The sequence below is a fragment of the Chaetodon trifascialis genome, chromosome 1 (genome assembly GCF_039877785.1).
Source record: "Chaetodon trifascialis isolate fChaTrf1 chromosome 1, fChaTrf1.hap1, whole genome shotgun sequence".
NCBI classification, from domain to species: domain Eukaryota; kingdom Metazoa; phylum Chordata; class Actinopteri; order Chaetodontiformes; family Chaetodontidae; genus Chaetodon; species Chaetodon trifascialis.
The window spans coordinates 25,380,289-25,394,416 of record NC_092056.1 but is presented as its reverse complement, the minus strand read 5'-3'; the positions used below and the strand labels follow the sequence as shown (position 1 = coordinate 25,394,416).

The following is a 14,128-nucleotide window of genomic DNA, read 5'->3' as shown; positions in this document are numbered from 1 at the left end:
CTGGTGGATTGTTTGCGGGCAGTGGAGCCAAGCTCAGCAGCCTCCATTTTTGTAAACTTTTGAGCCATATCTTACACATTGTACCTTTTAAGATGTGTGTGATGTCGGTGAACGGACCATTTAAATATAACAACTATCACACGATGTCAAACATTTTAATACAAAATATAAAGTGCTAAAACTGCTAAAATAACCACTCATAGTCTGAAAGCATGTTAAGGGTCACAACAGCATTGTCTCTTCTCGGATTCGCACCTCCCTGACTAACAATAGACATGGCTCAGCACAGCAAAAATCAAACAATCTGAACATGGCTCAGTGTGTTGTAACCCAAAACCCGTCAAGCAAGTGTGAGGTAGTATGCAACATTGGAAAGCACAGCCAAGAAGGTATGTCACGTCCGTTCGGATGGAATTTCACATGAAGGGAAATGGATGCAAGCACTTACAGGTAGTATTTCAAAAGACCTGAAATGGAAGATGATCTCGGACAGTCTGTCAAAACCCCTGAAGCTCATTTAACAGTTCAGGGTTTTTGCACATGTATTTCTTAATCCAAAAATGGGAGTGGAAGAGACATATCTCCTTACTCCATTTGTATGACACAGCAACAAAAGAAAACATTGTCAGTCAAATTATGCTGACTAATTTTTGCATCATTATTGGTTAAAAGTACATTCTGCTGAAGGTAATCATCAAGTGCAGTGACATGTTGAAAGATTCAGATGAGGAGCACACACTTAACATTTAAAAAAATATGGATTTGAAGGCTAGATCTAATTGTGTAGCATAGCAATGATTGAGATTTTAATTTCCATAATCAACAAAGCAAATTGTTGGCAAGATTGATGTGTTTTCATTAACAGTGTCCACTGCACCTGAAAATTCTAGTTATCTAAAGAGAAAAGCAGTATTTTTTTTTTTTTTTTTTGTCTGGAAAATTACAGGAAACAATTTGGACCCATGGCCACGAAATAAAAGATTTTCATTTCAGTTCTACTGCTGCGGCCCTTGCTACTGTGTGATTACAGACACAAGTTGGGTGATTCAATTTATCCATTCAATATCAAACCACCACTGTATTCAGAGCCTGTTATGGGGACTAACAGGACAAACTCCTGAGCAGAAAAGCCACAAGACAAACCCAGACCAGTAGGCTTGATGAATGGCCCACCGCCCTGCTCTCCAGCTGCAGCTGGTACTGTGCCAGGACTCTGCTGTAGCCCATCTCCTCTGAAACACATTCATAAGTTCCCACCTGCTCAGGACCCATGCTGTCGATCAGATGAAGGCATTGATGCTCCCTCGAGCTGCAGGATGTGGAGCTTTTAAGGTGATGCCAGGTATACTGGGCATGTAGGGACGACACTGGGCACTGGAGGAAATACTTGGAGTTGGGCGGAAGTCTGATGCTGTTGACATCCTCATTTTCATGTGCATCAGTGTAATATCTCAACGCTGAGAAAAGAACACAAGGAGGTTTGTTTAGCTTGAAGAACCATACCATTATTATTATTATTTAACCAGGGGGGCCATTCATACTTACAGTCAGGCAAGTGAAATAACTGAGCAGTGAGTGATTATGGTAAAGGGAGCTGGATGAGTGTAACACAAATAGTAAAAGAACACTAACAACATATTTACCGTACATGATTCAACAATTTGAAGATGTGTTTCATCAAAGATTTTTATTACAGTATATAAAGCAGAGGTGGAGTTTACTTTTTTTTTTGCACATGACCCAAATTTTGAGTCTGAATACATGTGAGGTGCAGATTTTTTATATAATGAGGACGTTCGTCTGGTATGTCAGTGGCAGAATCTAAAACAGGACAAGGGCAATAGAGAACTGTAACATCAGCATATGGAAATGCAGAAGCATTGCTCTCTGATGCTTTTTCTGTAAATGAGAAAGAGATGGGACCTAAAATTGAGCTTTGTGGTACACCCTTGATAACCAGGAGTGGGTGTAAAAAGATAGCTGGAAAACAAGGGAAGAAAGAAGTCACCAACAGGTCAAAACTGTTGTTGGGAAAATAAACTACAGCACAACATTGTACCATAGATCACGTGTCAAGGGCTGCATTCTTTGTGGCAGTGACATGACTGAGGCAAAACCACATTGCATGTGGAACAAGATACCACACGTTTCCAGGAGGTGCCCCAGGCTTTTTCTGTAAGTTCCCCTTATCAGCATACAGTAAAATAGGAAGTGTTCAGCCTAATTTCATCACTTTAGCAAAGGGCACACATCGACAGGAGACATTCAGTTTTCCTAAATGAAGAGATGTGATGTATTGGCTCTAATCTCAGGGACTACTACTTTTAAGACCAAAACAGAAAGACTATGTAAATGAACTTGATTCTTGGAGACTCAACAAGCTGCAGAGCGACATTACAGTATGTAATTTGACTGGTGGGGCAGAAACACTACAGGCTAGCGAACTTGCATCATGTTATTGCGTCTAAAGAGCTTAAACATGCATTTGGGGATGAAAGTGGGCATGTTGGGTGAGGATGATTTGCCAGTGTCCCTACAGTGTCCCAAAATTCAAAAACAGTATTTGGTAGGAAGCCTGTCAAAGCCTATGATATCATGAAAAGACAGATACACCACTCCCCAGGCCTGATAGTGTCACTGCCTTACTGTGCACACTGAGCTATTTGGGTTGTAAAATATGTAAATCTCTTTCTACTTTGCCTTATTATTTGCACAGTGTTTGCCTATGATGGTCATGTCTACAGGAATACACATAGTCAGTACATGCAGGAACTCCCATCTTATAAATTAAGAGTCTCAGCACATTAGCATTTCCTAAGAGGGGTCAGTGTGCGGGGTCAGCCTCAGTGCAGCACCTGTGAAGCTGTTCCGGAAGCTCAAGGGCATTTGATCACAGCGGTTTTCAACAGTTGATAGCTCACATATGCGATTCATCCAACTTTCATGGATTGTGGTCAGCAGCTTTGCATTTACACCATTTTCCAAGGCTGCACAAGACAACATTTTCCTGTCATCATCTTTATTTCACCCAACATCATTCAGCAGGCTTTTAGTGTCTTGTTCAGTGGTTGCTGCCATAAACATTAACCACTGCAGCATCACAAAGTACAACTTTATAGGTAAAGTAGGTACAACTAAAGTAGGCAGGTGAGCATTTCTTCATGCTGAAAGGAAAGTTTATTGAGATGGACTTTTAAGATGGACTTCTATCATTTGGGCACTAATTTTTGCTTGTGCCAAATGTATGTGAATTTGTGAGAGAGCAGCAACATACCTGATGATAATAAATCATCCTTCTCCAGTTTTGACTGGGCTGCTTCTTTGACATTTCTTTAATGTTTGCTTATTAGATATACTGTACATTGTATAATACTAACATATGTGTGATTTAGTACACATGTATTTACTTTAGTAAATATGTGTGTTTAACACCTTTTCTATGCAGTAAATTCATAAATATCGTCATACCTTTTCCATGGGACTCAAATGTTGAACTGCAGATGTTATAGTTCCCTCTTGCCACATCCTGCACTATGCCACTGTGAAAGGGAAGGGTATCTGAGTTAGCCTTCTGCACAAATACACCATATCAACATAATCACCTTCCACAATCACATTTCAACTGATGTTAATGCAGAGGACTTAACTCAGGGCTTTACACAAGTACACAACTGTCACAATGTACTCTTACAGTGGATCCAAGCTGCAGTAATACTTTACTGGAACCCACAGAACCATATATAGACTTACATACTTACATTTCAAAATGTAGTACAGAAAATAGTAGTAGTATATAGATTTTAGGTAACTTAGGTATATATACATAATATCATAGCAATTATTACCTCATTAGTTTGTGACTGTGAACTCATTATTTCATGAAACAAAAGGTAAACAATACAAATGAAACTGAAATTATTCAATTATTGCAGTCATGTGAAGACAGCGATAAGTTGTAAGGTAGATTCTCATGTCTGTATTTTGGAGTTTTGGGGGCTTTCACTAGATTCCACACAGATCCACAGTAGTACATAACAAATCTATTAACAACCACTGTTCCTCACTGAAGCCATACTCAGGGGGACTCTGGCAATCATTGCATTGCATCCTTACAGGTGCACTGTTAGTCAGATCATTACTCAAATTGTACAAATTTCCAGCTATCATTCTTGCTCAGCCTATTCACCTTATCAAGATGCCTGGCTGATCATTTCCACCCTGGACAGACAATGAGCACATTGTGAGTCAGGCTGTGATCAAGTTTATACATTACGCAACAGTATATGATCAAAGTCATCAACCGCATCAGAGAACATGAGTCTGCGGATGTACTCCTCCGTGCCTGAGGGGGGGAAATGAGTGAGTGTGGTGGGGGTTGCAGGGTGGGCATTGCAGGGTGGGCGTTGCAGGGTGGGGGTGCAGGCTGGGCTTATTACAGGATGTGGGGTTTTTTTTCCTCAGGAGATTACAGTTTTGTTTTTTGTTTTAACTTGCCCTTCCTGATAAAGAGGAGTTGTTGTAATGTAGAAAAAAAAACCCATTACACATTTTACATATTGTATTATAATGACGGACTTTTCTCAAATTTCTGAAAAACTGCCAGTTCACAGCTGTGCTTTGCAACAACAACAGCATCTCGCACAGTGAGCCTCACTTAACTCAAAAGTCAGATGACTGCTGTTTAGCTGCCAAACCTCATGACAGTGTTGTGTGCTCTACTTAACCAACAACATTCAGCAACATTTGCACAAGACCTCAGATGACAATCCTCACTGCCACATGACCACTTCCGTGTTAATTACTTTTCTATTAGCCTTGTGCTGTTAAATGAAACTGATTGGCTGTAATTAAGTCCGAAATGTCAGCATCTCTTGCATTTTTCAGTTTTGGTGCTTCAACTGAATGTTATAATTAGGAAGTTTGGAAAAGGCCTACCTGTTTTCTACCTATTTTCCACATTGCTACACTCTTTTCATGCTGCAAATGAAGCTATGTACCCATGAAAATGTCCTCTGAAACTCCCAAAAACCACTCCGAAGAATGATCTCCACTCTTCTCCTCTATGGCCAGTATCCTTTCTTTCCAAAGAATGGCTAAATAAAGCAATATAATATATTGCTTTATTTAGCCATATTACATATTATGTAAAATGCAGCATTGTTTATAATGGCATCTTGTGATGGTATACACCACTGCAGATAACTAAAACAGCTGACAGCTGTGGAATTCAGGGCACTGCGGTGTAAAGAGACAGACTGCTGATACCAGGTTGGTACTGTGTGCAAATAAAAGTCTGCAAACAGGTCATCTGTACCATAGAAGTGCTCTAGATAACTAGCGGTCAATATTGACTGAGTATTGAAATATTTTAGTTACATGATTTACACCACCGTCATGAGAGTGGCTCCATAAAGGAAGTGTTTCTTTAACAGATGCAGCTTGCAGTAAATCAGCTGTCGTAGGTCTGATGACACAACACTAATGAAATTCAAGTGACTGATGTTGTGTACACACTGTGGGGTTGGCTGTGGTATCATTACATGTATTCTTTGGATATAGATTGAAAAAGTGTTGTTCGGATATTTAGATTGTATTTCTCCAGGTTCATAATGACCGTCGGACTTACTCAGCAGTACAGTGGGCGCCGTTCCAGCCGCAGTACGGATCTCTGGCTAAGACACATTCCTCGCATCTGTCTCCATACTGGACACAGTTTGCCACATCCAGCTGTACCAGTTCATCTCTGTTGTTCACATACAGCGTCCTCTGCAATGACACATAGTACAAATTTCTAATTGAACTGTGCCATTACTGACCTTTTTATTAAAACAGCAATATCCTCAGAAAAGTTTAGTCTACATCCAAAAAAGTTGCACACCCTTTTTTCAGAAGTATTACAGTTTTCCTTTAACTCACTATAACCATTATTGCTGTATGATCAATGATGATGACATGACTGGCGGAGCGAATAGCTGTGTAGGCGGTGCTGTTACTCACAGAGGTAGGGTGAAGGACGATGCCGAGGATGTGGGCTTTGTAGTTGAAAGGTCGATACTCAGCAATGACAAAGCTCTGACCTTTGTTCTTAATCATTTTATGAATCCCCCCGTTATCTGTTTAAAGACATAAAAAACAAAGAGGATGACTGAATACTCAAACCTGTCTGAACACACCCATCCCACACTCATATCACGTGTTTCATCACCTCAGATGACTCTTCCAGCAAAGCCTATCAAATGTTTTGATAAAAATAAGTTTGCTGAGAGATTATTTCTGCAAAAAATATCTTCTTGGGTAAACACTGCCTCTAGAAAATACTGCTACATCTGACAAAGTGGAGAAGCTAATGAGGGTGACATGTAGGTCTGAAAAGCTGAAGTGCTTAATTTGGAGCATCCTGTTCCTTATTTGATCAAGAGCTATGTAGACTTTGCCAGTTGGTGTGTCAACACACACCAGTCTGAAGTGCTCACAGCATGAATTTATTAATCACATCTATCTTAAGTACAAGTTATGTGTCTTCCCATTGACGTGGTAAACTGTTCAGCTGGCTCAACAGTCTTCAGTCTCACGATAATTAGAGCGTGGACCTCTTTAATGATGCTCATGATGGATTGGTTCAGCCAGTTTCGATTGAACAAAGTCATTAAAAAGCAATACAACTTGTGCAGCTTCAAGCCAGATTTGGTTTACACTACTGTGCCGTAGTGGCCACACTTGACTCTCTTAGGAAAGTCTTACATCTCTTAATTTTGTTGTAAAATGAGGGGTCACCTCGGGCCAAAATGCAAAAAGAAAAAAGAGCAGTGCTGCCTTTCATTTCATGGGAGGTGACAATAAACCTCAAACCAAAACCAAAAGCTGAGACTGTCTCGAGGTCAGTGGGAGTCATGAGAAAACATTTAAAAACAAAACAAAAAGATGCTTCTTCCCTTTTTGCTAAGAGGCCTCTGCTTTCTAAATCCCAGTGTTCAGGGCAGCAGTACTGGCCTCTGTCTCAGCTACTATGTTACACTGACCTTTCCCTGCTCACTTAAAATGTTAAAAATAGGTGGTTTCCCCAGTACAACAAGCTATTTAAAAGTAGCCTGTGCCACCTTCAGTCGTACACAAATATACAGTATGGTTCACCAATCTTACTGTCCACTTCCCTGATTCATATGACTGCACTACTCACTTAGAGACAGAAACAGGACCGGGTGATTGTTCCTCTTGTGGTGGGAGCTGTCGACGTAGATGTGAGTGTAGATGTGGTGGTTAAAGAGAATTGGGCCAGACCTGTTTACAGGCCAGACCAACTGCTCCATCTCTGAAGTCTTCTTGATTGTCCCCAGGTCCTCTAAAGAAATCTGTGTGCTGTCCCGTACACACTGAAGAGAAAGGTGTAGGTTTTGGATTTGGTTGCAAACCGAACTGATACATATGCACTGTACAGTAATAGTGGTGGCAGATTTACAAACAGTGGATCCTTGAATTCAGACAGAGCTCGGCGAAAGCAGGTTTCTCATTTATAGACAGCAATTATCGGTTTTGTCAGATGGATCGCCAGCTGTTGCTAGCTGGCTAATGAAGCTATTGTTGCCTTCAAGAGTTGGTGGAAAAACCTTTGCTCTGCTTTGTTTTTAATGCTTCCAGCTGACATGTTTTAAAAGAAAGACCCTCTAAAAGTGGTCTTAAGTATGCATTTGATGGCTACATACATCAGTTAGGTTAATACTGACATGAAAACCACAGATCGAATGGTGCAGCAGCTTGCTGTCTGCCAGACTGACTTTTCTGATGCTACCACTTGAAGCAAAGCAGTTATTTGGGATTTTAATGACACCAGTGATGACTAAACATGCAAAGGGCATCAGCCATGTTTTTTACTCATGAGATAAGTTACATTTTTCAATGTGAATGACACATACCATTCTTGTCCGCCTTTGGTCACCACCTTTAAATGGGGAGGTTTGGAAGACATGGTCAATATCTTGTATGGTGTAGACACACACAGCACTCATACCCCTGCAGAGAGACACAGAGGTCAGCTGTTGAGAAACTGTTGTGACGGAAGATTTCAGCCATGCTGAAAGAAACAGCTGAGCAAACAGATAGAGGAACTGAACGCAACTTCAACAAAACGAAAAGAAGAAGGACAAACGAAGCGTTCAAACAAGTAAGAGAGAACCAAAGAGTTCTGTGTGACCAGTACTCAAAGTGCAGGAAGGATGATCTACAATGGTTTGTAAGCTGAAGTTTCTCAGTCTTCATTCCCATCACATGATAGCGTGCAGTTATGTACTCTGGTTTGGTTCATTTGGCAAACATACTAAGTGACTCTGTTGTTTTATTTAAAGACACAGCCACAGACAAGTCATTCTAGTTTTGACCTGACATCACTGTGTGATTTGAATCTTGTGATGCTGAAAAGTCAGACAACTTTACCAGTCAAGCTTGATTAAATCTATTTGTTAAAACATTTCACAAGACAGACAGTCAGTCCATCCATCCATCCATCCATCCATCCATCCATCCATCCATCCATCCATCCATCCATCCATCCATCCATCCATCCATCCACCATGTACCATTCATTTCTGAAGAGTGCATAAACTGTGGTATCCTGCCACTGGCCTGCATGCACAGTAGCCACATCTACCAGTTCAGAGAAGTGCTGTTTGCTGTCAGGGTCTCCACAGAAGAGCCTGGCATTCATCTGGGATGTCCAGGTAGACTGCAAGGTGTTCTTGCGACCGCCACGATCTGCCTAGAGGCAACACACAGCGAAAAGATCAATCGCTTCTCCATTATGCATATGCATGTTTTCGATATGCATTGGATGTGGTTACACTTCTTGTTTACAGCAGGTACTTTGTGCACATTGCATTTTTGCATTTAGTCATACAATCTAACTAAGGTGTTTATGAAAGGTATTTAATGCTAATATCCTAATTATGCAGGCCTTACCATGCAAACCTGGGTCACAAAAGGGAGCCACATTTCACTGTACAAGGCGTTGTCTCTGTTTTTCTCCTTATAGAAGGCATAAACTTTGTCCTGCAGGCCTCCCTGCCTGCTGACCATCAGACCCACATAATGCTGCTCTAAAAACAGAAAAACAGAAGAATTATTTGAATCTATAGTCTTAGGACATATGAATATTTAAGTGAACAACATCTGACAAATAAAATTACATGCAATACCTCCATCTGGGCTTGCTGGTTGAAGTCCATTCCTTCCAAATCTGTAGATGCCACCATATTCTCGAGATCCGGAGTATGTAATGTAGAGATCTGCATTTCCTTCTGATTCTGTAAAGACACAGCAAATGATTACACTTTTTAAGGTATCATAGCAGCATCACAGAGCTTTTGGTTTGCAGAAAGCATCAGCTAACCTTTCATAGTCCAGTCAGCAGTTTCTCCTGTCAGTGATAGCATGGAAAGCTGCTTATTAATAAGCAAAACCTGTATGAGAGCCATAATGTCTCTGTACAGGTTTTGATGCCAGTGGGAGGAATTAAGAGTCTGAAGTGACTAGCAGGTCCAAGCAGGAAACACCAGTGCAACCTCATTATAAGCCATGGTAGCAAAGGAGGCAAAAGTATTACAAAATGCTGAGCTGAGCCTTCCTTCGTCATGGAGCAATGAATCCATGAGGATTAAAGAGGTTTAAAGCCATTATGGAAAAAAAAATCCTGTGTGTACAGAAACTCACCCACAAGGACAGATTGTTCACCTTCCTTTATGATAAACCCCTTTATGCTTTCTTTTATGCTCTTCATTTTGTCAGAGGGAACACACCGTGGTGACTTCTCGGATAAATCCTACAAGAAAACACAGCAGGCCTTAAAACGTCTATCACCGCTCCATCACTGGTAACAGAAGAAGTGGCTCGTCACAATGAGCGGTGGCGTCCACCGTGACCCGACAGCCACCAGTGGCTACTCCCAATGTTTCCTTCCATCCTCACTAACATATGCAGTCCATCTCCGCAGTGGCCTACCATGTCACAGCACGTGGTTTGTCTGCCATTGGTTCCACACAGAAACACTTGTTTGTTGTCATCTGTTGTCGTTGTCATCTTGTGGACCACCGTGATGTTATAGCTGCAATCCTAAATGAAAAGAGCCAGAGTTGTTTTGAAATTTTAATCAGATCTGACCAACATGTCAAATGCTGTGCTGCTTGCTTTGAAGTCGTGTTCTTTCTTTGCTCACTGTTTTTGAAAGTTCACTGTTGATGCAGTCCTCCCACAACACCACAGGACTCTGTGAAGAGAACGAATGAATTCATGTTATCTGTTATTTCCCTGCAGAGATTTACTGAAGGCCTGACTTCTGTGATCAAACACTGTCAGAAATGTTCTCTACCTTCTGAGGACTTTGAAAGTCGAATGAAGTCAGGCGTTTTTGTCCAGCAATTATGACCTTGTCTGGCTCCCTTTCAAGAACAATCCGTACAGGTGCGTGGTGGTCAGGTAAAGGTAACCTTCTCATTGTAATCTCTGCAATAAAAAAAAGGTTGATTGATAAACAAAGACCGTGCTTCAGGTGTGCAATGGATATGATCAAATTGTCAACTCAATCCAGCTCCATGGATGACAGACATGCCAGTCCATCGGTCCACTGCTGTAAATGTCTTTACAGCAACTGGATGGATTGCCATGAAATTTTGTACAGATGTTCATCGTCCCCCTGAGGATGTCTTCTATCTTTTCCTCCAACACCACCATGAGGTTGACATTTTTCTATGGTTGTAAAGCGTCTTAATGGTTGGATGGATTTGCCATGACAGTTGGTACACATGTCCAAAGGATGACTCCTGATGTCCGGTGATCCTCTGACCTTTTCTCTAATGCCACCAGCGGGTCAAAGTTTTCACTTATACAGTGAAATGTCTCAACATCCACCTGAAGGATGGACCCGATGGAACAATTTTCTACAGGTTTTCATGGTTCTCAGAGGATGAATCCTGATGACAGAGGGTGAGCTGTCTTCATCGACTTCAGGATGGATTACCATGATGTTTGGTATGCACATTGCCGTCAGGATGAATTGTAATAACTTTGATGATAATTTAGTGTTTCATTTAACACCATCATCAGGTCAAAGTTTTAATTTGACCAGCACTGTGGTTTCTAACCTAATAAGAGTACAGTCTCATGGAGCTGCTAGCATGACTGTACACTCTTGAGGTGCCAGCATACTTCATCTGCCTGGCATATCAGAGGTGTTCTGCCTGTCTATGACAGCCGGCAGAACACCTCTGATATGCCACATGAACTGCTTCTGATCGAGTGCACTTTTGTCTTGTTTATTTGATCTATAAAATGTCAGAGAATTGTTAAAAATGCCCATCACACTTTCCCAGAGTCCACAATGTTCTCTTTAAATTGCTTGGTTTGTCCAACCAAAATATATTCAATTTACAATTACACTAAGGAAAAAACAGCAGCAGAAATAACAGCTCATACTTGCACATTAAATTAAAAATGTAAAGAAAGTTCTCCTCTTTCCATGTTGTCTCCATTCATGGTTGCCATGCAATGATATGTGGTGTCAACTAAGACAAGGAGCAAAGTCAGTGACGACCCTCGGTTTCCATTCCTCTTTAGAAAAAAGTGCATGCTGAACCTTGCTCATGCTCATCTAAAATTAGCTTTCCTGTTCACAGCTACAGAGCTTTTTTGTCTGGCCACTGCAGAAATGTCTACTTCGCTTGTTTTGTGTCTCTGAAAAGCTTACAGGCAGCATTTTGGCCCAAATCAAAACTAACTTCTGGACGGTTGTTTTTCTTAATGGTAGTCCATGAATCCCACAACTGGTGGCTTTCCTCATCAACATACAAGATGCACACACAACACTGCCTGATTAATTAGAAAAATTAGAGCATTTTCACAAGCACACAGGCACAACTGCAGAGTTGAGGTTGAGGTTTGTTACTCAGCAAATTAAAAAGTCTGCTGTCTGTGTGAATGTATGCTGCTGTCCACCCTCCAGTCAGTGTGACAGCCGCAGGGTCTCATGAGCTGGACAGGTCATTATCAGAGCAGACAGGTTGATTTGTCACAGCAGCAGGGATTACTAAGAACACTGGAGATGGCTCTGTACTGCTCGAATGGCCAAATAAGCCATGACAGCGTGACAGACAGACAGAGACAGAGACAGAGACAGAGAGAGAGAGAGAGAGAGAGAGAGAGAGAGAGAGAGAGAGAGAGAGAGACGCCATGCAGTCAGTCAATACACACATCTGTTCATGTACTGTATCAATAGGTAAAGGAGCGCTGTAGCGTCAGAGGAGCGCTCATAGTTACAGAGGTTCAGCTGCTTTCTTCTGTACACTTCTCTGTTAGAAAATAATCTTCAAACGTCATTCAACATTTTCCTTGTCTCCATTTCTTTGACATTTTTGCGGCGATGTCATAAATCGTTCATGTTCCAAAGTTGAGGAAAAGTATTTCATACCTTTGTCTGTGATGACCATCCTCGGTAAATGCATTGAGTTCGCCTCTGTCAAACTGTCGAGGCATGAAAACAATAAAAGCAGCATTAGGAGAATCATCTTTGGTGTGAGGCTGCGCTGCGCTCCTCGTTTGGCTCACCGCTGCTTAACTGACGCACCTCTAATGAGTGGTTGCTGTCATCATTGACTTTTAGCCTCAGTTCAAACCTCTTCAATGACTGCTCTGTAGGCTGCCTAAAGCTCCAGCAGAGGGCAGTGTAAGCTCTGGAGCCATTCGTTTTTACAACATTAAAGATGGTGATGTGCAATGAATTTGACCATGTGTTATTATGACTTACTTACAACCAGACTTGTTATTAATGATGACACCACTTTAACACACTGAGTGGAGAATCATATAAATCTGAACTAAACTGTTGAAGTTGATTCATATTGTTTGTAAATGGATCTCCCACGTTACACCTTGTGTTCTCCATAAGAACCTGGAAATGTAGTTTTTGCATGAGATATTTACAAGATTGTGAAGATTGTTGAGAATTCACATTTTGTTAAATCAGATGAGTTATAAGACTGCTTATTGGTTGTCATCATTTGCATTGTCGTCATTTGCATCGTAACAGTTGTGCATAGGCTGCATAAAGGAAACACAATGAGACAGTTCCACTCCATCAGTCACACAATCAGCTGGACAACTGGCGTAAAACTTTTCATAAGGCCGCCCCTGTGAGCAGAAAGACGTGTGCTTACTGCTCTGATCAAAACATGACAGGCTTCATCTTTTTGAATCATCCCTGCCTGGTTGCACATACAGTCCACGGTTTACATTTATTTATCATCCAAAACTGCACAAATATTTACCTATATTTTGCTGTTTTTTGCTTGTAAATACTGTCTATATATTTAATTATATTGTATTTTGTATTATATTATTATAATATTCTATAATATGTATTATACATTCTAATACATATTATATATTTAGTTTTACTTAGTTATATATTTTTTTATTCCTGCATACATTTTTGCGACTTGTTACTTTTTTTCCCGAAATATTGTATATACATTCTATGTTTACCTGTATGTTAATACTACTGCGACAAAATAATTTACCAAATTGGGATCAATAGGCCTAAAAGGTAACCCCAAAAGGCTACTGTACTTTCCTAAAGATTTCCTCTACCCCTCAGGCTGATCAATGACAGCAGAGTTTGCAGTTGTGTGTCTTTGGCCAAAAGCTGGAAACAGACTGCAGTTATGACTGGAAGTGGGCCAGCTATAGTGTAAATGCTGCTGCAGCACATGAAGTGAAGGCTGACTGCAGTTAACAATCAGAGCAGGTGGCTGAGCTAACTCAACTCATACTCACGACACTCAATGAGGGATGACACTATGGCAAAGAAGAAAAGGAGTGTATCATATGAGTAATTAGTGTTACTCACACTGTAAGCATTTCATCTGCTAACAGCCCGACAGCCAATGGAAGGTGGCTCTGATGAAGAGTGAAGATACTCAACACATGTGAGTCAAATGTTTTATCTGCCAATGCTAAGTTATCCTCTGACTGTATTCCTGCATTAAGAAGCTCTGAGTAAGAAACAGCATTCTTCTCTCCACATCCAATGAGATTTCTGTGCTCACCGAGAGGGATTCCAAACAAACAATGTCTAGGACACCTGGTCCTC

The 14,128-nt window shown here is 40.9% G+C and overlaps 1 protein-coding gene across 1 annotated transcript; it reads right to left on the bottom strand.

Moving 5' to 3' along the window:
* Positions 1-928: 928 nt before the first annotated feature.
* On the bottom strand, positions 929-12,631 carry LOC139333569 (semaphorin-7A). The gene is made up of 14 exons (XM_070966096.1): positions 12,449-12,631; positions 10,355-10,488; positions 10,202-10,252; positions 9,988-10,098; positions 9,700-9,808; positions 9,186-9,293; positions 8,950-9,086; positions 8,571-8,749; positions 7,911-8,007; positions 7,178-7,370; positions 5,998-6,113; positions 5,627-5,766; positions 3,469-3,539; positions 929-1,457 (listed from the first exon to the last, which is right to left on the bottom strand). The coding sequence occupies exons 1-14, from the start codon at positions 12,543-12,545 to the stop codon at positions 1,102-1,104; spliced, it is 1,899 nt and encodes a 632-aa protein (XP_070822197.1). The 5' UTR covers positions 12,546-12,631; the 3' UTR covers positions 929-1,101.
* Positions 12,632-14,128: the final 1,497 nt, after the last annotated feature.